We start from the raw sequence: 22,673 nt of genomic DNA, 5'->3' as shown, positions 1-22,673 counted from the left end.
GAACCTAACTGCGTTCAGCAGCGGCAAAGAAAATCAGAAATGAAAAAAGAATGAATAATGAATATTAGTTTGTTTAATGGCTCTAAACTTGAAAGATGGGATGTGGTGGGTATAGGAAAGCAGGATGGGCCAGGGAGGTGAGATCAGAGCTGTGTGACTCTTGGTCTTAACAGGCAGCCAAGAAAATTTACTTCACGATAAATTCATTCATCACAGCATTATCAGCTTTGGGGCACTGCCAGAGAAGACTGTGCTAACCCCAAGTCGGTTCTTTAAGGAATAGGGATGCCAGGGATAGGAAGCTCCTTGGGATGCACCCCTGTGCTCCAGAAACTATCACTGGTTCTGGGTCTACGTGATGTGATAGAAAAGGAACAGGAAAAAAAAAAAAAAAGGCTACTGGAGAAATCAATAGCAAAAATTGCAAAGACAATAAATCAATTCAAAAAGATATTCCCGTCACTCCCAGGGAGTACCAAGTTTATGAGGGAGCAAGACGGTTCTCCCCATTCCAGCCAGAGAAGCCTATAAGGGAATGGGATGACTCCCAACTCCTCCCCAAGCAAGGGTTCTCAGGGCACTGTCCCCGGGAGCCCAGGAAGGAGGAGGGACTCTGCTCAGGGACATGAAGCTGGCAGGCCAGATAGTCCAGGCCCAGCAGGCACCAGGGGATACCTCTAAAACACTGCTGCTCCTAAATGAAAGAAGAACTGGGGAAAGGAGGCCAGAATGCACTGACTCTCAAGTCTGGGGATGCTCTCAAGCTGCTGTGCTCAGAGTTTCAGCTTAGGAGAAAAATCTCTTAGTACTCACGGAAGTGGAAATTCTACTAGCTCTTCTATTAGAGGTAACACAGCCCTTCTCTAATAAGAATGGTCAAAACTCTTAGAAATCAGAATCATGTCATCTCAGAATTAGACAAGGCCTGTGCAGTTGTCATTGCTATTGTTTGGGTCTCAGATTCCTGTTAGAACCAGATGGGTGGTGTGGACTGTAGAAACAGCACCCGTGTGCTGCTGGCACACACAGCCAATCCTGCATGCAATTTCCCATCATCCTAGATCCTTGTGGGGCCTGGGAATGGCAGATCAGTAACCTGGAGCTTTTACTTTGAACTGGAGAGAGCTGAGGCATGGACAGGTGCCAGGACCACAGGGTCACCAGGAACAGGGCCTAGAGGTGAATCAGCCTCTAACCAGGAAGGGGGCAGAGCCCCTCCACCACATGGTGGTTCTGCTTTTTGCCCCTTTGAAATTGATGCTGACACTGCAGCAGAGGAAAAGATTACTTGCAAAGAGAAAGGCATCTAGTAAAAATACCATTTTTAGGGTTGGCACAGCTAAAGAAATCATCTTAACCTGGCAAGGAGAGGGAGAAAAGAGCAGAGATGCCTCAACTCTGCTTGCCATTAGCAAATCATCTATAATTTAGAACAAACGTAAAGAGATGCGGGTGATCAAGCAGACGTACCTCCTGGCAGCCTCTTGTAATTTCACGGGCTGTTTGGTGCTGAGGTAAATCAAGCAGGCATCAGCCACTTTATTCAGGTCACCCTCACCTGCAGAGAGGAAAAACAAAACAAAGCATCGACCCTCAGACTTCATTTGGGACAAGCAGCAACCAATGGCTGTCGGGGGGGAGATGGGCACAGGGAGGCAAGGCTCCCTGAGCTCTATATTCCACCCTGTGAATCAGGAAGGCATCAAGGTAAACAGACCGATGAGGCTAAAGTGAGACTGAAGTGGGCACACATGAGGGGAGGCGAGGGAGCATGGCAGGACCAGGCAGAGCATGGGGGGCTGTGGTGGGGAGGTGTCGGGGGGTGTGGGTTGCGGGACACAACACTGCAGTTCTGTGTCCCAGTGACATGTGTTGGTACCTACCTAGGTCCAGTCTCTGGCAGAGGGGGCCCAGGCCCTGTAAGACAGCCAGCTGCAGTTTGAAGGCCAGCGTGTGTGAGTAAACTGGTCCAGCCCTGGCACTGATGGGCGCCTGGGTGACTAAGGAGCCAGTCAGCTTTGGCAAGACATCTTTGCAGAACCGGCTCCGTAGAAAATCACCACACTTGCCTCCCAGTGTCTGTAAAACCTGCAGAAACAGTCCCCAGTCTACTGACTGAAATCGCCACAGCAGCAAGGGGGCTAAAGAATGCCTGGTAATTCAATTCCATCTAGGTCTCTACTTGGGGAAAAAAATAGAATTACTGCTGTTAATTCCTTGCCCATGGTTTGTAATTTTGACAGTTATGAATTTGGAGGTCTTTGCTCCCAAGGCATGGCTGCTTCTACCCATAAATACAGATTACATGGAGAATAATTCAGAGGAATCTTGGGTTGGATGAATAATATGATTAATACCTTGATTTTTCCTCCCTTTCTGTTTAAAAAAAAGAGAGAGAGCTTAAAGCAATTCACGTAGATCATCTCTGGAATCTTTCTAACATCCCTTGAGAAAAGACTTGTGCTTTTAACTCTAGCTAGCTGAGCAGACACAAACACAGAGGCTCGGCTGCTGCCACAGGAAGGCATTGGGAGGGGAGAACCAGGCTGAGGTCCCTGGCTGAGCCAGGGCCAGCTCTGTGGCTGGAGTCGACTCTGCGTTCCTTCTGTTTGGCTACACAATCTCTTATGTACATCACCCTCGTTCTATCTTTCACAACAGGCGGTTTCTTTGCATGTCTCATTTTAAACTTTCTCTAGCAGAACATATTGAAACGTTTTGCCCTGCTGCACAAGGCTGAGTATACAGGAGAAGAGAAATTTCTTTAAAAATTGGCAAGTAAGGCATAACCGGTGCACAGAGCGGCTGCCCACTTTGCAGAGAACATGACACTCATTGCAGGTCCCTCGGCTGGACTGCACAGGCTCTTGCCGGCCTCAGGTGTCATTAATGTGTCTGTGTGCGGAAAGCAGCCTCAGTTTCAGTGCACACAGCGTGATGGTTTTTTCATTTTTCTACACTCGCTGTCATTTCAGATAACCTATTAATTTTCATAAAGGAAAACGGTGCATTTAAATAAGATTTAGTAATACTTCCCCCTCTTTCTCCTTCCCCTTGCCCTCCCTTCCTGTCTTTCTTCCAACAGACTCTGCCGTTTCATTNGCCTCCTGCCTTCTGCAAGGAGGTGGATGAGCACTGTGGTCTTTGGGCCCCTCTGGCAGGTGGGGTTAGGACCTGAGGCCGTCATCATGTTGGAGTGGAGGCAGACTTGGCCGCTGCACGGAAATTCTTGATGTATGCATTCTGCTTTGGAAAAACATGTTAACAATTTTATGTGTTTGAATGTAAACTGGTATTTTGGTCTTACTACTTTTGCCAAGTATATTCAGTGCATTCTCAGCTTCCTTCGTATTCCCACATATTTTTTTCCTTTGTCTCGTTTTGCTCTCCTGCTTCTAATTTATGATAGCTTGCCATGGTAAATGTATCTCTGTAGGATGTCATAAGTGCTTTTTAGAACAAAGAAGGATATAAATATATAAGCTAAAATACATGTGCTCATATAAGCCAAGCTAAGTCAAGGAGAATAATACACTGCATCTACACAGGCTTTCAGCTGGTTAAAACACTCCTTCAGAGTCTCATTTTATCTCTGACAACCTTATGAGAAGGATGGGATAGGTATTCCTAGGCCCCTAAAACGGGTGGTCCTGGGCTTCACCCAAAGTGTTTCAGCTGGGCAGAAGATGCCCATGCTAGCTTCACTAGAAACCTGGAACCCATGTGTAGAGCAAGGAACATGAGCATGAACTCATGGGTCTGAGTCTGTTGCTCACTAGCTGTATGATCTTGAGACACTTCCTTAACTTCTCCGAGCCTGTTTTCTCCTCTGCCAAAAGTGGAGCCCATACACTTACCCTGACGGATCTGAGAGGAGCTCACATGTGGAGAAGTGCCAAGTTCACCACCTGGCACATGGCAGATGCTCAATAAAAAATTGATGGCCTTTTGCTTTACTAGTTCATCCTGATTCAAATTCAAAAGGAAAGTGACTTTTCTTTTCTGTCCTTTTCTTATTTTTCTACACTTTCTTCAAGGTCTGTGACATGCAACCAACAGAAAAGAGAAGAGATGCAAAGACCTTGAGGAGCTCTGGGTTGAGAACCTCCACCCCCTTGATGGACAGTGAGAACCTCAGTGCAGTACCTTGAAGGCCCTGAGCACTGCCAAAGGGCCATCATTTGTGAGTCGGTGCACCAGTGAGGGCCAGGCCCGATGAGCCAAGGGAAGGAGTTGGTTCTTTTGTGACTGCAGAACCATGACACACAAGTTCAGCACATCCAAGACCTGAAAAAAGAGACATGATTTCATTAGATGGTGAAAGTTTGAAACCAGACACCGGGCCTGAGTCACCATTTTAAGAGTAAGGTTGAGAATTATATAGAGTAACTGTTTACTGTAGGCTAGGCTGGGTACCAGGGAGACACACAGGGACAAAACAGACAGGCTTCCCTGCCTTCACAGGGTGTATGGTTAGCTGGGGAAAGACCTTAATTAGGTAACAACCAAATAAAGGGAAGATTACCAATTGTGTCAAGAAGGAAAGTAAAGGGCAGAAGGGAAGAACTAAAGCAGAGACTGCTGGGAAGGCTTCTGAGGAACAGCTCCTAAAACAAGACCTAAGAGTTGAGCAGGCATTAGTCCTGAGCAGGGTGGGTGTGTTCTACAGCTGGCACCACGAGGAAGACCCTGAGCTTGCTGTGCTTAGGAGATGAGGACAGATCCTTTGGCTCATGACTGAGGGGCTGGGCCACAAGAGGGTTACACTAAGAGTCTTTTATTTTGTACTAAGTGCAGTGGAGAGCCATCTAAGTGTTTTGAGCAGGAAAGTGACATAATATGATTCATGTTTTAAGGTCATTCTAGTTGTTGAGTGGAGAAAGGGCTTGAAGGGGACAGAGAAGTGAGGAGGAGGTTGTAGCACAAGTCCACAAAAGGGATGTTTCCATGGAATGGTGGCAGAGGCAGAAAAAAGATCTGAAATCTGTTTTGGAACTGGACGGTTTAACTTGCAGGAAGACTGCACAAAGGGGAGAGGAAGAGGTATCAAATGAAGCTACTTGGGCTCAGGTACAGCAACATGAGAGCAGCAGGTCCACGGAATGCGACAGGGGTGATGGAGGGGGAGTGAGTCGAGGGGCCGTGTGGATTCAAGTGGTGCTACTGCTGCCTGGAGAGCTAGGCTGGCAGAGAGGCCTGGGGCTAACCTAGATGCACCTGACTGTTGACGTTCCTTGAGGACGTGTTTCCTGATCTCTTACTTCTCTGAACACAGACAACCTGCAACAGTGCTGCAGGGCAGCCTTCACAGTGCACTTGAGGTGCGTGTTGAAGCACAGAGACAAGTGAAGTCCACCCTCACTAGGCCTTACTGGGAGCCTACTCTGAGACTGGAACAGAACCAAAAGAGGTCCTGCCCTTGGGATGTGACTGACAAGGAAATCAGAGAGCTCAGCAGTAGAGAGGAGAGCAAAGTACTGTAGCAGAAATGGTTTTGGTATCCTTGACTGGCTCTGAACTGAGTTCTGTCAGTAACTGGAAAAGTTAGATCATATTTTGCTAATTCAAAGATGCACACGTCCCCTCTTTGTCTGAAATGGTCTTCTCCCTGCTTTTGCTCCTTTATATAATGACTCCTCAACCTTTAGAAATGTTACCACTTTAGAGAGGCCTTCCTGGGACCATCTAGTCTAAATCAGAATGTAAGCTCTGTCTTACTCAACAGGGTTTGTTGTAGAGTAGGTTCCCAATTCACATTTGGTTAAGTTACTATTTTCTGTCATAGAACCTGCTTAATACCTTCACACCATTTCTCCTGGACTTGGAGTGTTTGTGTACTGCCCCACAACAGACAAGAAGCTTCATGAAGACAGGGATCATGCCTTTCTATATAGCCTCTGCTTGACCTGCACAAATGCTCAGTTAACCCTTAGTGATGAATGAATGACTGTACGCCCACCTCATATTAATTGTTTTATCTTCACAATCAACCAACCTGTGAAGTAGGTATCCTTGTTTCCATTTTACAAAAACACTAAAAGGCCTGAAATGGTGATTTGACTTCCTTGAGGTCACATAGCTGGTAAGAGGCAACACCAAGAGCTGAACTGAAGTATGTATGTCTGACTGCAACATTGACACCCTTAATTACAGTGTTTATACAGCTGCTACAAAGCCTCCGTGAAAGGAAGATCTGGAAGGATATTCAGGAGTTTGCTGAATGTATCAAACACCTACAATGAAGTTTTATGTGTAACACACACTGGAAAAGCACTTGCTGAATGGAATACAAGGGTGCTAAAAGGAGGTACTAGGGAAGACCAAACAAGTTCTATGAAACTCAGACTCAGGCGTTTCCTACCTGTGAGATCATCTGTGGATCAGGGTTTCCTACCTTTGCCCCCTACCCCAAGCAAGCCAATGTGCTCTCAGCACTAGAGTGAGTCACTAAGCCAGTTGTTTCTGCCCCCAGCTTGCAGGTGGGGAGGAATGTTGCTTTCCTTTGGGTGTATGATCTCTGAAATGATTCTGAAAGCAATGGCCCCCACTAGCACCTCATCCCACTGTCCTGTGATTTATTTCAAGTCTTTGCTGATGGGGTGTTTACTTGGGAAACTGCCAACAAACAAGTGTGTAATGTTACAGAAAGTGTTGGGGCTTTTCCTAGGATGAAAATAGAAACAGAAGCAGAGATAAGGGGCAGGTTTGCAAAAATGACCATTTTAAAGTATTAAAACCCTCATCCAGCATCTAGTCAGCTCAGAAAATGATACCCTTTTAAAGCAATGACTTTCTTTCCTTTGGAGATTCAATGAATCCTCATAACTTTGTGTTTTTTTTTAATGTAGGGGACTCAGTTCCCTCTCGGCATCTGAGCTGACACAGAAAGATGTGAAAATGTCATCCCTCAGATAAATTCCTCTTGATGCCTTCTCTTAGCCACCACACATGGACCAGGAGATAAGGGAAGTTCCTTACTTATCCACATAGTCACTGCCAGCCAGACTACACCTCAGTCCTGCTGCTCTGTGAATGCAGAGAAGGGGCTGCACACTGACCTTCAAGCGGATTTTCAGACTTTTATCTGACAATAAGTGAATGCAGCGCTCCATCACGTCCCTGGCTATTTGGATATGCACTGGCAGTGGCGGCTCCACATCTGGAAGGGTGTCATTCTCGTCCATCTTGGGAGGGTCTGATAACTCCTCTGGAAAAACAGCATGATTGGTGACAGTGGTTTTTGAGAGGTATCCAAATCCAGCTTGATCCTGAGCTTTACACTCAGAAATAACACTTACAGGAAAACATCTAGGAGCAAATCTTAAGGAAACCATCTGAAATTTGGGTCAAGCTGTTCAAGTCAGGATGTTTGCAATAGCATTAACTACCAGCTAAAAACTGGAAAAAACTCTTTTATGGTTTAAATGTGTCCCCTCCAAAGTTCAGGTGTTAAAATTTAATGGCCAATATGATGGTATCAAGAGGTGGGGCATGTAATAGGTAGGTAGGCCACGAGAACTCCTCTTCATGTGAACAGGATCACGCCTCTATTATAAAAGAGGCTTCCTGCAGCTCACCTGTATTTCTGTTTTTTGCCTTTGAGCACAAAGAGTTCTTCCCCTAGGGAGGATGCAAGAAGGCACCATCTTGGAAGCAGAGAGCAGCCTTTATCAGGTAACTGAGCTACCAGCACCTTGATCTTAGACTTTTCAGCCTCAGAACTATAAGAAAGTAAATTTCTCTTCTTTATAAATTTCCCAGTCTCAGGTACCATGTTCCACCAGCACACCATTCTCTGTCCACTCACAGGGGAATGGCTCTGTAAACCCCTGTTCAGCGCAACAGTGGTGAGTTACAATGTCTCTCAGATTTATGTTTATCAGGGTTTTAATGACCAGGGGAAAATGCATGGATTTTAATGACAAATGAAACATACCTTGTTAAAAAGAAAAAGGTATGATATTAAAATGTGCATGAGCACTATGGGAAGGAGCATGACAAAATATCAATAGCAGGGCTGTGAGATATTGGGTGATTTAAATTTTTTTCTATACCTTTGTTCTTCTCTAAATTTCAATTAATAAATATTTAAATAAAAACCTATGAGGCCACAGTTCTAATTTGGAGTGCTGAAGCTGGGTTTTCTCTGCCCTCTTTTTCCTTTGGTCCACCCTTGGCCTAGAGGAGTTTGCACCCATCTTTCCCACCAGCCCGAGCTCTTCCACTGCCGGTATCAAGCCTCACTCATCTTTGTACAAACTGATACCAGGACTGTTTGGTGCGAGAGTACATGGGGTTTGGCCAGAGGGGACTGATGCAAGTTTTGCTTCCACAACCTATCAGCAATTTATCTCATCCTACATTAGCTTACTCAGATAAAAGGGGAAAAGCATATATATCTCATCTACTTGTTGAGACACTTAAATGACACAATGTCACCAATTATTGCCATTCTCTCACTGCCTAAAGTACTGTGTTGCATGAGACAGGTGTAAGTTTATAAGTTAAAACAACACCAGAAAGACTGGGGTTGCATGAAATCTAGGCCAAAATCCATATCCTGAAAAATTTTCCTGTCTACCTACAGCCTCACTCACCCCTGTCCCTAAACCCCTATTACCAACGGTACTCATTTCCGCTGAGCTAAGTACTGCTCCCTTAATTTTTTCCTATTTCAGTTTCCTCTACTGGAAAAACAGAATCTTACAATAGAGGCTGTACCTTTCTCTAAGAGATGCTTAGAGAAAAAAAAAAAGATAAATGAAAATCCATTTGTAGAATGCTAGGATTTCTTGGAGGAAGGGACCTTGGATAGGTGCTTTTATGTGGTTAAAACAAAATGCTCTTGTCAAACCAGCATCAAGCCGAACATTCTTCATAATGCCAAGTATGTGATGTGCACTTGATGAATGGTAATTCTAAGAATGCTACGGCTATGCTTTTTCCCCAGAGCAGGGTTTGTTGTTTGAAATTCACCTACTGCAGAACGTTATTTGAGGGATGTGGATTTTCTGGTTTTGGAAGAGGGTTTGATTCATTCTGTCTGCTCTAGCCAGCATCCACTAGAACCGGAAGAACCTAATCGTGAACGAAGAGCTTCACTGACAATGCTTAAAATTTAAACCAGAATGGTAAATCTGGATTACAAAGGATCAAGATACCTTCCCTTCTTCAGGGCTCCTAGGTTTGGGTAAGGAGTATAGTTCACAAAAAGGATTGGCTGGATCAACAAACAAACCTGAGTAGAAAAAGCCTGTCAGATATCTTTCTAATCAGAAAACTCTGTCCTTGGGGACAGCAATGACTCAACTCTGCATTAATCATTATTTGTGGTCTGTGATGCTTTTCTGTTTAGAAGAAATTTGTTGTAGTTAGTGCATCAAACTCCTGTTATCCTGGAAGTATTGGCTTCAGTTCAACAAAATCTCACAGTTTAGATTGAAGGAGAGGGGAAGATGGAGGGGGGCTGAAAAAGGGTGGGGGGAAGAAAAGAAATCTGCTCAATTTCAACCTAACAAACTAATTTGGGACTCAGTTCAATTTAGGATAGTTCCGAGACCACCAAGCTCATTATGACTTGGCATTTTATATTTGCAGAGGAGAGTCTAATAATTTATTAATCCTTTTGTGACCCGAAGCTCCAGATTGAGTTTGTGAATAAAACAAGAGGCCAGAGCTGCTACTAGCCTGAACTCTCTTTTCTTTTATCATATAAATAGGTAAGAATCTCTTCCTAACAATAAATAAATAGATAAAGCATATGAAGAGACAATGGGCATAAGAGAAAAATGTCACGGAAAGAAGCATATAGAAACATATTCAACTTTACCTATTAATTTAGGAAAAAGCAAAATTGGTAAAAGCCAATGTTGGCTAGGTTAGGGTCAAACTAGTATCAGTCCTGCACTGCTGAAGGAAAGGTATAAATTGATACAACCTTTCTGGAAGGTAATTTGGCAAGCATTAAATAAGGTTCATATCCTTGACCCAGAAATCCCACTTCTGGGAATTTATGAAGAGATATGCAAGAAGGAAAAGATCATGTGCCCAGAATCATCCACTGCAGCTCTATTTATTACAGAGAAAGTGAAGCAACCTCAACTTCCCAAGGGGGAATGGATACTTAGCAGCAGCTATTAAAACATTAATTATGAAAACTCCATAGCAACATGGAGCACTGCATATAACTAGATGCAAAAAGTGTATGCTGCATTTAAACTACGGCTGCAGGGAGCTGAGGGCCTAGCTCGGTGGAAGAGCTTGCCTAGCATGCACCATGCCTTGGGTTCCAACCTTAGCACTGAAAACAAACCAAAACTGTGGCTGCCATCACTTATGAATAGGTTTATAATAAAACAGAATGGAAAAAGATCACACAGAAAAAGAAGAATGGCTATATTAGTATGGTGAGCTTATGAGTGATTATTTTCAAACTTTCTGGAATGACGTTTCATTATTTTTACAATAATTTGTTTCAAAGAGAAAGAACTAGTTAAGGCAAAATAAATAGTAGTTACCTTCTTCATTGTCAAAAGCTGAGACATTTCCCTCTGCCACATCCTTCTCTTTGAGGTAGTTCAGCACAAACTGTTCAATGTCCTCCGCTGTAGTGCTGTACTCAAGAGGTGCTGCTGTTTGGCATGAATGACTTCCCTCCGCCTCTAAACTTTGCTCTTGGAGTTGCCCCATATCTCCTGTGTCTGGGAACCACTGAGCTGTATGTAAATAGTATTGTAATGATTACCTTGATCATTAATAATAATAGGCACTAGTAATTTATAAGTAGAATAAACTCTTTGCCATGGCCTGCATAGCCCCCCACATCTAGGCTTCCCTGCCTGTCTCTACATCATTTTCTACCATTCCGGTTACCTGATAACTACATTCCAGTTCTTCCAATGTATCAAGCATTTTCCTCCATGAGAAACTGTGCATGTCACTGCTGTTCGAAATACTTCATTTCCCCTTTAACCTTACCTCTAATTTGAAATCACTTTTCGTCTCAGTATAATTAGAACTTGCCCAGTAAAGCCATCCCTTCACTCCTCACTGTAACTCAGATCACTTACTCAATCTCTTCCCCAGCACCATGTCTTTCCCTTCCTATCAACTCATCATGGCAGGTAACCATGTGTTTACTTTGTGTGTATTGCCTGGTATCTGACTCTCCCTTAGACACTACTCTAACATGGCTAGCATAGAGGGTGGATGCTCAAAATATATGCTGATTGAAAAAAACATACAAGATTGGAAAACATGTACAAGTGACAAAATTCTGAGTACAGGACATACTGCTCAGTAGTAAAGACAGGCTCCACAGCACCTTGAAAACGGGCAGTCTCACCTGTATTTCCATATCAACTGCCTTGGAAGGCTGGCCATTGTTCTCCAAAGCCTTCCCTTCTTCAGTGATGCTCTAATACCTCTGGTGTATTATCACAGTACCAACCTTAAACATCACTGACTCCAGGGGTTTTCATATCGTACCTTGATGTCCCAGGAATCACAACAGGGAGGACACCATTTTCCCACGTTAAAAGTGGTGGTGGTGGATCCTGGGGTCTCCATTTCTTCTTCAACCAGAGCAACTCTAATTTCATCCATTTTTTAAATATTAAGGTCCCTCAAAGGCTTAATTTCAAAAAAGACATAATACTTAATAAAATAACAAACAAAATCCCATCGCCTGAGAATCTCTGCTGTGGCCCAGGGCCTGCCTTCTGCAGACAGCAGGGAGAGACTAGGACAGCCTTTAGCACCTGCTAATCTCCTTTTTATCAAGGAGCATTTGCACAGGGCCAGAGTGACAGCAGATGGAGATGACAGGCCAAGGAGCACAGAGCAAGAACTTGAAACAAGGGCCTTCGATCCAGTATTTGGAGGTTCCTATCTAGAAGAATCAATTATGACATCTCTTCAATGGCCCATTCCCAGGTATAAATCAGATATTAAGTTCATTCAAAGGGATTGGTTCCTAAATAGTTAAAGCCTGGACCCAGCATTTACATGGCCAGGACAGGACTCGCTGCAAAGATTATTTCTAGATTCTAGGCTAGTGCCAGATGTTAAAATGTCTTGGCTCACTAATGGCTTTTAAACATACGAAAAGAAGCTCAACCTCGCTCTTAATGCAAATTAAAACTACAATAAGGTACCATTTTTCTCCTATTGGATTAGCAGAGATCAAAAGCGTGGTAATATACAGTGTGGGTGAGGGCGTGGCAAAATTGGCACTCTTTTACATCGCTGATGGAGTTTAAATTGGTACAACCTCTTAGGAGAGCAATTTGATACTCTCAATCAAAAATCTAACTGTAATATCCTTTAAACTAGCACTTCTTTCAGGAATTTACCCTACTGATATATTCACCTATAAAGATATCCGCTGCAACATATGTGTGCATGTGTGTGTGGTGGCAAAATATTAGAAACCACCAAACATCTCCTAAGAAAGGGGTGGTTAAATAAAGAATGGTGCAAGGGCTGGGATTGTGGCTCAGCGGTAGAGCACTCCCCTAGCTCGGGCGGTACCCAGGTTCGATCCTTAGCACCACATAAAAATAAAGGCATTGTGTTGTGTCCATCTACACCTAAAAAAAAAAAAAAAGAATGGTGCATCCACACAGCAGGATACAAGGCAGCCGTAAAAAGAACGAGCGGCCCTGTGTGGGTGGATGTGGCACAATCTCCAGGTTCTGGAGTATCTGTCATTAACATTTTCTCATTTTCTAAGCTATTCTGCCTTTTCCTATGATGAATAGTCAGCCCATCATTAGCTGTGGGTAGACAGTGATCTTCGGCTGGCTCTTGCCCTCTCTATGGCACCTACTGCCTTTTAGTCACCGCAGGCACTGCACGGTGTATCATCCTCAGTTTCCTAAAACATGTACTGGGTTCTTTTAAGACATTTCAGAAGTTCTGTGAGAGCACACTGCCACTTTCGTCTTCAAAGAGAGGCCAGCAGTCAGACAACTGAGGACAAATTGCAATGCTAGCACCAAATGCTACTTTGACTGGTGAGTGATGGTACCAACTCCACTACTTACTATTCAAAATTCAAGTGTATTCTTGGCTATTTCAAGACTTGCAGAAATGTTATCTCCAGTTTTGCTTGTTCTCTTACAATGTTCCAGAGCCAGTCTTGATCATCTTCATTTTCCCTTCTGCAGGGGATACCCTCCTTCCTCCACCTCAACTAAAAAAAAAAAAAAAGGCACTACACAAGATTTGACTTTCCTTCTTTAGATATGTCCAAAGACATAAAGCAATCTAAAGCAATTCAATTTTCAAGACCCAAATTGAGAAACCTCTCAGGAGGATATATTTCACAGGCCTGTTTAAACCTCAAACTGAACTGCAGTGTAGTTCCCCAAGGCAGTGAAGCTGGGGTTTATGTGGCCCCGGGAGCTGGTCCCAGTCTGCGGTTGTCCGAGCAGCTTTGCAGCCAGCCAGTCCCAAGAGGCAGCTCCATGAGGGCTGGCCTAGGTGGGCCTCATTCACAGCTGCCTCCCCAGTGATTGTTGCCATCATGTAAGACTGTGAATGACTGCAAAGTCAAGTCCAAATTCCTTCCCTTGGCCTAAGAGGCCTGGAAGAATTTGCCCTCCTTTCCAAACTGCACCTTGTACCTCTCTCTCCACAATGACCTCTTTTCTATTCTCAAATACCCCAATCCTCTTCTTTCCTCTAGGCTTCACACCTGCTGTTCCCTTTGCCTCAATATTCTTACAAATCATATAAACCTCACGACAGCCCTGTATGTACTGATGGGCTCTCCTCATCCTTCAGGTTTAGTGTCATGTCAGTTTTAGTGTCATGCCACTTTGACAGGTCCTCCCTGACCACTCCACCTAAAGCAGCCTGTCTCTGGTACTCTCCTGCATCCAGGAGCTGCTTCCTTCACAGTGCTTATCACAGTCCACAGTGAGCTTGTTTAAGGATTTGTTTATCATCCCCTTGCAGTAGCAGGACGGTGCTGAGTTTATTCATCTTGTCCATAGCTGTATTCTCATTACTTAGCCCAGTATCTGACACTTGGCAAACACTTTTTATTGTTAATAAGAGAACATTTATGCTGTACATAAATGTTCATGAATGAACGAACACTGGAAATAGCATTACCTAGGGGGCAGAGCACAGTCCCTGCCCCAGTTACTTTCCATGAGAAAGTCTCTTACATGGCCTTGGCGTTTTATCCACCAAAATGAGATCAAAGACCTTTCCACTTGCCTCAGAAGCTATCAGCAGTACTGGAATAAATATGCAGATATGCTCTCTGGATAAAAGGCACCGCAGCTCATTGTTTTTTTCCTTCAAAGACTGACTGTCCACTTGAGGGATTCTTTTTCTTGTAGTCCAAAATTTTGCCATTCTAACGGTAGCTAACATTTCCAATAGGCACCCTATAACATCTGTGGGAAGAAAACTGCAAACCAACTCACTCAAAAGGTTAAAAGGGAATTCTTAGGTCTGCTCTGACTATGCGTAGCTATAATTTATTATTTCTGTGGTACAGGTGATGAAACCCACTGAGCTACATCCCCAGCCCTTTTTATTTTTTGAGATAGGGTCTGGCTAAGTGGCTAAGGCTGGCCTCAAACTTGCAATCCTCCTGCCTCAGCTTTCTCAGTCACTGAGATTGTGGGCATGCGCCACCACACCAGCTATGTGTAGTTATTAAACAAAATTAAAAATTCAATTTCCCAGTAGTACTAGCCACGTGTGGCTAGTGGCTATTGTATCAGACAGAAAAGATATAGAGTAGTACCATCATCACAGAAAGTTTTATTGGACAGTATTGTTTTAGCCATTTGTGGACTGAATTATTCATGCTATTTCTGTTCTCCATTAGCACAGATACTGCTAACACTAAATATCAGCAGTAGCAATTTGGTGTACTGGAAAGAATACAATTGTCATAAATCCTGATTTTTATCCCTTATTAGTTGTGTGACCCTAGCTAAATAGGATCTCACTGAGCCTTGGGTTTTTTGTGAAATAAAAATGTTTATATTTAGCTTATAGGGTTTATATCCCTGGCTCAGAGCGGGAGCTCAATAATTGATAGATTATTGAAAGTATAAAAAATAAACACTGGAACCCCATCATAACATGTGGCTCTTTCAAAGAGCTGTCAAAGAGACAACCTTTCAAACATCCTTCATTGCAAAACCATAAACACTGAAACAATAAGACCAGGCAAACTAGGATATTGAGTCCTATCCCCCAAATCAGCATTAAAACGGGCTTTCAATGTACCTAATGCTGCCAGCAAGGCGTGCAGAACGCTGACAAAGGAAGCAGCTCTCTTATCGTAAAATTGGTCCAGGGTGGCCAAGACATCTTGAACCACATCTGCTACCAAAGGAAGCAGGCTAGCATCTGAGTTCCGCAGCATGACTTCCAAGACCTTTGGAGTATGAGGGTGTAGAGCTAGATGGCGCAGATTTAAAGAGATGCCATTCACCAAATAATCTGAATTTTGATTGATCAGGTGCTGCAGGGAGTCATAGCCACAAGCATGGCAAATGTCTACCATGGTACTGGTAGCTACCTGACTAATGAGCAGGGTTTGGTCTCCAGCTTTCTCCAGTACTGGATAGAGGGCTGACATCAAGAGCAAACGAAAGTCTTTTCCTAGTGCGTACGCAAACTGGCCAATCCCTTCCAACTGGATGCATATTTGCCAGATGTTGCTGTTCAAGGAGCAGATAGTGGGACCTGGCTTTGAGAAGGCTGGAGAAGACAGAACTTGGTGGGTGTGTACATTGGATGTGATGGCCTGGAGGCCTGGCTGCTTCATTAGCTCCTCTCCCTCTTCAGTTTCAATACAGGTAACCAAATACCAGTTTTCTTGGCTTGTATATTCTTCAAGTATAGATGTCACAATCCCTCTCAGTTCCTCTGGGCTCATTTCAGTATGTTTTTCATGCAGATCCTCCACCTCCAGTCCAGCAGCCCCTGTAACCAGTTCATTAAGGATCATGGCGGCTTGCTTCCGGTAAACCACAGATTCGTGGTACAGTTCCATAAAGTGATCCACAAGTAAATAAAGGTTCCCATAATAACCAAGAAGCTGACAAACCTGCCGTAAGAGCAAGAACACTCTCTCATCAGTGAAGAATCTGAAGTATCTCCTCTGGACTTGGTTCCATAGTCGCACAGATGAGGCATTTGGGGAAACATTCAGGTCTTCAGCATTCCAACGCCGCTCTTCCACAATTTTGATGTCAGCCACATCTAGTTCTAGAACTTGGATGAGTGCTTTGGCAAGGCGCTGGAGATGGGCCACAGAGTTGAGAACAAAGTTTACTTTTGGGCCCAAGAGTTTCAGATAACCAAGAAACAAGGAGAGAGTGGAGAATTTGCCCTGATCATCTTGGGAGTTCATTAGGCGAGGAAGAGATGTGGCAAGGGAATGTAAACTTTCTGACAAGATGTCAGCAAGGGCTCTGTTGCCCACTACTACTTTCTGATCTGCAAAATGTTTCAGAACTTTACTGCACTTGGATTGGACTTCAGGACTCTCATCATTTACTAGGCCCACTAAAGCCTTCAGGAGGGGACCAGCAGACTCGATCAGTGACTGACTGCACTTCAAAAGAAGGACCTCCACAAGTTCTACCAGTTCCAACCTCACCTTCCAGTGTGGGTGAACTGAAACATACTCGGTTATCTTTTTAATAAGGATTGCCAACTTGTCACCAGTATTTTTTACCCAATCTGCTTCCCTATGAACCATTAGCTCTGCAACTCTGTGCCCCACTGCAGGTTTTGCTGGGATCTTTGAGATTCTCCTGAGTTGTTCATCAGCCATAACGAAGCCCACTGTCTTGTAAAAGATCTTTAGGGAAGATACAACGATGCTGTGGCCTTGTTTAAAGTCTCCTGTAATAACTCTCGTCAGTGCAGTTGAGATTCCAGGTAAAAAAGAAGCAAACAAGTCCCCCAGCTGCTGTTGCTCAGTCTCATCCAAGGACCTTGGATGGTCTTGACAATCACATTGCAAGAGTAGAACTTGTAAACATTTTAAGGAAGCAATTTTAATTTGCTTTGATTTCTCCTGTTCTGCCAAGCCCAACAGCAAAGACACAGCAAATCCTAATCGAGGAAGAATGGAAGGCTCATAAAAAGTCAGAATGATGTCCCCATAAGCCGAGTGCATTAAGGTGCTAAGTCCCTGGATCACAGCCAATTTCAACTCCTCTGACACAGCTGCAGGTTTTTGGGAATTGGGCGAATACAGACAGGCAGAAAGTTCCGAAAAGAGTTCCTGAAGAAGCTCTTGCTCTTTCACGCATGTTGAAGAAAGGACAAATGTGAGGCACTCTACCACGCTCTGGATCAAGCTCTCCCTCTTGGGACCTGGGGTCTTCAGAGTAAATCGCAAGGGGAAGAGGACATACTGTTGAAGTTCCTGTAGGGCACTGTCGCTCACGGCTTGTAATTGTGTCTGCAGATGTTCCACATTTTCCACTGTCTGTGTCTTTGTGAGCTGAACACAAACTGGACGTAAGACACCAAAGGCCTCCTCAGGAGTATCAACAACTGCCATTGTGCGAATCTTCCTCTCACCGAGGGAACATCCTGTAGGCTGGAGGAAGGAATGATTTGACAAAGACGGTCAAGCTCAAAGCAAATATGAAGTGAACTTGTATTCATTCATTCAACAGGCATTTAAGGGAGCCTATGTGTCAGCCACTGCCCAAGACACTAGGGGAGGAAAAAAACTGAAATGAGATAGGGGCTATTTTCAGAAGCCTCCAGTCGAGTGAGGGAAGTAAATACAGTTATGAGAGTCTCTTAAGGATTAGGATAGACTTCAGCGTGGGATCCTCAGGGCGTGTGGAGGAATCATATCCCTGCAAAAGCCAGGATGGGATTCACAGAAAGATGATGCTTGAACACAACTTAGGGCAGGAATGAACAGGAACCCGTGGGCTACTCTAAGGAGTCTGGGTTTTAACTGTGATGGTGACAGAGCATTGAAAGTTTTATCTTGTTAAAGTTGAGGAATACATAGCATGCTGCCTTAATGTAAAGCTCAGTAAATTATGTACAGACCCATGGAAGCACTACCCAAAGCAATTCAGAGAATATTTCTAGCACAAAAAGTTTCCCCCAGGCCCTTGTGCATCAATTCCTATTCCCACCACAATCCTGACTTCTATGACGAGAGAGTCCTTTTGCCTGTTCTTGTCATTGAGAGGTTTTTTAGTGTGGGTGGCTTATATGATCAACTTTATGCAATGAAAAGACCCCCTGGCAGCTGGGAATACAGAATAAGGATCAGGGCTGGGTGAGACTGAAGGCAATGCAAAAACAGATGGGAGTACCTAGAGGGATGGGGAAACCAGGAGGGTACACTATCACAGAAATCCTGGGAGAAGAGATTCCTAAAAAAGGCAGGCAAAGGAGATGAGTTTATAGGTAGAAGCAGAAGCTGAGCAACTTAATACCTGAGAGTCTTTCTTTTGTTTGTGAGGAGAGATTCAAAGTCATGGACTGACCGTGAACAAGAAAGGGGATTAACACAGGGCTTGAGGAGAGAAAAGTCTCCTATTCCCTCTGGGGAAGCAGGGCTTGCTGGGAAGCTTTAATGTGTGGCTCAAGGGTATGGAGGATTGAGCTGAAGCTGTGTATAACCTGTAAGTGTGTATAACCGAAAATGTTGGCCCTGGATGGAGGTTTACAGATCATCTAGTCTGGGGGTCTTTCTCTTTTTTTCTCTGCTTGCTATGGCTTCTGAAAAGATGATGTTAAGAAAGTTGCTGCTGCCGGTCTACCCACAACTCAATAGTGCTCTTGGTCCCAGTGGCTATAGGACTTGCAGGCAGGTGGTGACTGGTGGGTGTGGGCCAAGACCTGCTCAGTGCACAGAAACCTAGAGTTGGGTTTCTTCCTCTCTCCATCAACAGGGATCTCTAGGGCACAAATAAGACTCTTTAAACCCTAGAGAGTCTGGTCCACTGAGCTCCAGGGACCCTTGTGAGGAAGGGCACTGCTGGCCTCTGTGTGGCTTCTTGAGAAGAAATCTCCTGGTCTCTGTGTCCCCGAGAAGTCAGAGAAAGGAAGAAGCTCAAATCCTCCTTATTGCAGGTTAGGAAACTGCCATGTGTGGATGCCACAAAGCTTGGTATGGGCATCAGCTCTCACACTGATGATCCAGAGGCTGCTGTGCCATCTCCCCTGCACAAGGTATCACTGGACTAATGAGTGGGAAAGGATGATAAACTGCTTAATGGGACCCAGCAGTCCAAAGTAGGAAGAGTATTTCAGCACTCCTCTAGGTGGTCAATCTTTGATTAACAGAACCACTAAAAGAGGCAGAGAAGGATTTGATTAAAAAGACCAATTAAAGAAGTTCAATTATGGGACAAATTTCTTAGAATTAAAAACATATGAGTTTCCATACCAAAAGAGTTCAACTGATGAAATAGAAGATGAAGATGGTTAATTGTTGAGACCCACTGAGTGACCTGGAAGATCCAGTAGACCTTTCATAAAACTCTGAGCAGGAATATAAAAAGCTGGGAATTGTGGGACAGATGTGGGAGAAGCAAGTGTAAATAACTGGGAATTTGGAAGGGGAAAAGGAACAGATGGAGGAGCTAAGGCAAACAAACACCTGAAACATTTCCCTTGGTTGTCAAAAGATTTATCTGGATATTGAAAAGCCTGAAGGATACACACCTAGTTGATTTCAAGTAAAATCCCCGAACTCTAAAGATGAAGAGAAAAATCATAAATATGTTCAGGAAGAAACAAATAACTTAGGAAAGAAAAAGAGACTGACTTTGAACTCTTCCTCTACAACCATGGATCCTAGAAGACAGTGGAATAGCACCTGCTGATCATAAATAAAGTGTTGTGGCCTCTAAACCCTATGAACGGCTAAGACATTCACCTGTCAAGGTGGAAGAACAACATGCAAGGATTTAGAGAAAGAATCACCCATATGTTCTACCAGAGAAGATGCCTGAGAATGGGCGCTATTCAAACAAAACAGAGATCCAAGATGGGAAGATGAGTGAAAAAGAAACAATGGTAATTTTTTTTCTTTTATCAAGGAAAAATTTTCTTCAAATAAAATGTTTAAATGGAAACTCAATACATAAAACAAACAAAATCTAAGGGTCTCTTGTCTCTGGTGTGTGGACAATAGCCTGGGGCTCTGTGTCTCTCTTATTCACTTTAAGAGTTTCATGTAGATAACTTGGGGGCCCCAAAGTGGTAGTCCAAACTATGTCCTCAGATGATATGACAAAAACTATAACAGCACTGATGAAATGGGAACACACACTGTCCATAACTGAACTCGTCTGCTTTTTCTATTATATTTCCTTTGTGATTTACGGTCCTCACTCCAACCAGGAACCTTAGAATCTCTGCTTCCTTTTACCTCCCTCTTGATCCCACCACTCCCTCCATTTCGCCACTGATGGTAATTCCACGTGTCACACTGCACTGACTGCAACAGTTTCCTCTCGGGTCCCTTGTCTCCTGTGCCTGCCCTTCTTGAACCCACATTTCAAACTGACACGAGATCTTTCTGATCACTCTTCTCCACGGTTAAAATTTTTCAACTACTTTCCCACAGCCTGATGAGTACAAACACATTTTACCACAGCTTATAGGACCCTCTACCTTTAGGCCCTGCCTATCTCACCAACTTCTTCACTCTTGATTCACCCCCTGAATGCTAAACAATAATCACATAAAATTATACAACTTCTAAAAAGATGGTGCTATTTCATATTTGTCTCCTTTCTCCTACCACTGTATGCACCTCTATTACAGTGACAGGCTGCATTACTTGTGCATGTGTCTTACCTACTTTATACCGGGGCTCTTTGAGGCAGCGGCAATTCTAAACCTAGAAGCAAGAACATGGATAGGTACCTGACAACAACTGTACAAATTCTGCTTTCGAGTAGGATATAGTACAGAGTGGCAGGTCGACACATGTTGAAGACTAACAAAGTCCAATAATTTACAAAAATATTTCTTAAAGTATTCATTACCTGAACTCATAACCTAGCAAGGGGAGAATCAACAATCAGTTGCTTTTTTTTTTTTTTTTGCCCTTGGTGCATTTACTGATCCTGGACATAGACTCAAGATTAGGGTATGGCTATCAATAAGGAAAGAGAATTCACAGTGGTCATGTGAGGCTGAACAGACATAACTACATCCTCGAGGGACCTCAAAATGCAAGGTTTCAGCAGCTGGGGACAAATAATCCAGTAGGTATTTGGGTGTTCTTCAAAGTTAAAGTGACAAAACGGGAGACAACACTTGGCTAGTATCTTCTCAAGATATTTAGCAAATTTTGAATCCACATGAAGCAGCAGGTTAAAGAACTAAGCTGAAAGCCTTGGAAGGGCAGAGCTGACTCCTGACAGTCTTTCAAGTCTAAGGAGACAGACAGCCTTTGAAGTTCTCAACTGAAGCCCTGGGAATCACCCTCTATCAACAAGGATGACAGGGTTGAGCCTTTTCAGGATTGCAGTCCCGAGTGACCCAGCTTAATCCCTTAAATTCAAGTGTTCAGCTCCCTACCTCTCTTAACCGAACAGAGAAGGGTTCCTGTCTGGTGGAAAGTAATATTTCCTAGTTCCACTAAGATTCTTTTCAATGCCTTATGCACAATAAGAATTTTTTGCATATAGACCACAGAACTGATAATCAAGAGGAAAAACAGACAATAAAAGCAGACCCTTAGGCAACCCAAATATTGGAGTTAACAGTCAAGGCCTTTAAAATAAATAAGATTAATATAGTCAAGAAAGAAAGGAACACTGCTTTTTTTTTTTCCTTTTGAAAAAAGATGTTACTTATTGCTATCTTCTTTTACTCCTGTAATATGAAGATATTAAAGATACAAGTTGTAACTAGACAATTTAAAGAATTCAAGGTATGTTTTTCTAACATGAATTCAATTGAACCCATATAATTATACTTAAAAGTTGACTACATAGTTATTAAATTCCAGGATTATAGTTTATTTAAGTAGACTTTTACTTTTAAAACATGTTTAAAATATGTGGTGGTATAAATCTCAATTATTATTATTATTTTTTTAAATAAAATATTCTCTACAAACTATTTTTTTTTTGGAACCTTTTATTTAGGTTTTATCAGGTTTGTCTTCTGCTAAACTGGACTTAGCAGAAAACATGATTGATGATTTGGAACACAGACCAATTTAAAAAAAATAAAAAACAACCTAAACTCAACCAAAGGAAAAATAATAGCAAACACAGGTGATAAAAGGCAGGGGGGATATACCAAAAGGTCCCACTGTGAGTCCCAGAAGACAGAACATAAAGCAGAAGCAATACTAAAATGTCCAAAACAAATGAAAGAGATCAACCCACAGATTCAAGAAATTCAGGGAATCCCAAGTTGAGCAATACAAACAGAGGCACACAGACACATTACAGTCAATCTGTTGAAAATCAAAAACAAAGAGTAAAATCTTAAAAGCAGAGAAACAATAAAACTGACAGCTTACTTTTCAACTGAAATGACAAAATCTAGAAATCAAAAAATACTATAAGAAAATAACCACCAACTATGAATTTATACCCTACAAAAACATTTTTTTAACTGACGGTGGTATAGCCAGGTACGGTGGTGCACACCTGTAATCCCAGTGGCTCTGGAGGCTG

The 22,673-nt window shown here is 43.2% G+C and overlaps 1 protein-coding gene across 3 annotated transcripts in view; it reads right to left on the bottom strand.

The window, feature by feature from the left end:
* The window catches only part of Tti1 (TELO2 interacting protein 1), a 47,308-nt gene that overhangs the window by 11,531 nt on the left and 13,104 nt on the right, over positions 1–22,673 (bottom strand). Inside the window, exons 2-7 of one of the 3 annotated variants that reach the window (XM_015480778.2) lie at positions 15,259–17,593; positions 10,518–10,715; positions 7,059–7,207; positions 4,147–4,287; positions 1,884–2,088; positions 1,471–1,558 (exon numbers count right to left, since the gene is read on the bottom strand). In XM_015480778.2, coding sequence (XP_015336264.1) covers positions 1,471–1,558; positions 1,884–2,088; positions 4,147–4,287; positions 7,059–7,207; positions 10,518–10,715; positions 15,259–17,554 — 3,077 coding nt within the window. In that variant the 5' untranslated portion in view covers positions 17,555–17,593. Of the gene's footprint in view, positions 1–1,470; positions 1,559–1,883; positions 2,089–3,239; positions 4,040–4,146; positions 4,288–7,058; positions 7,208–10,517; positions 10,716–15,258; positions 17,594–22,673 lie in introns of those variants that run through there. The other 2 variants (XR_007350459.1, XM_048810962.1) reach the window with 2 other exon arrangements.

Source organism: Marmota marmota, unplaced genomic scaffold (genome assembly GCF_001458135.2).
Source record: "Marmota marmota marmota unplaced genomic scaffold, marMar, whole genome shotgun sequence".
Classification (NCBI taxonomy): domain Eukaryota; kingdom Metazoa; phylum Chordata; class Mammalia; order Rodentia; family Sciuridae; genus Marmota; species Marmota marmota.
This window is presented reverse-complemented; position numbering and strand designations above follow the sequence as displayed.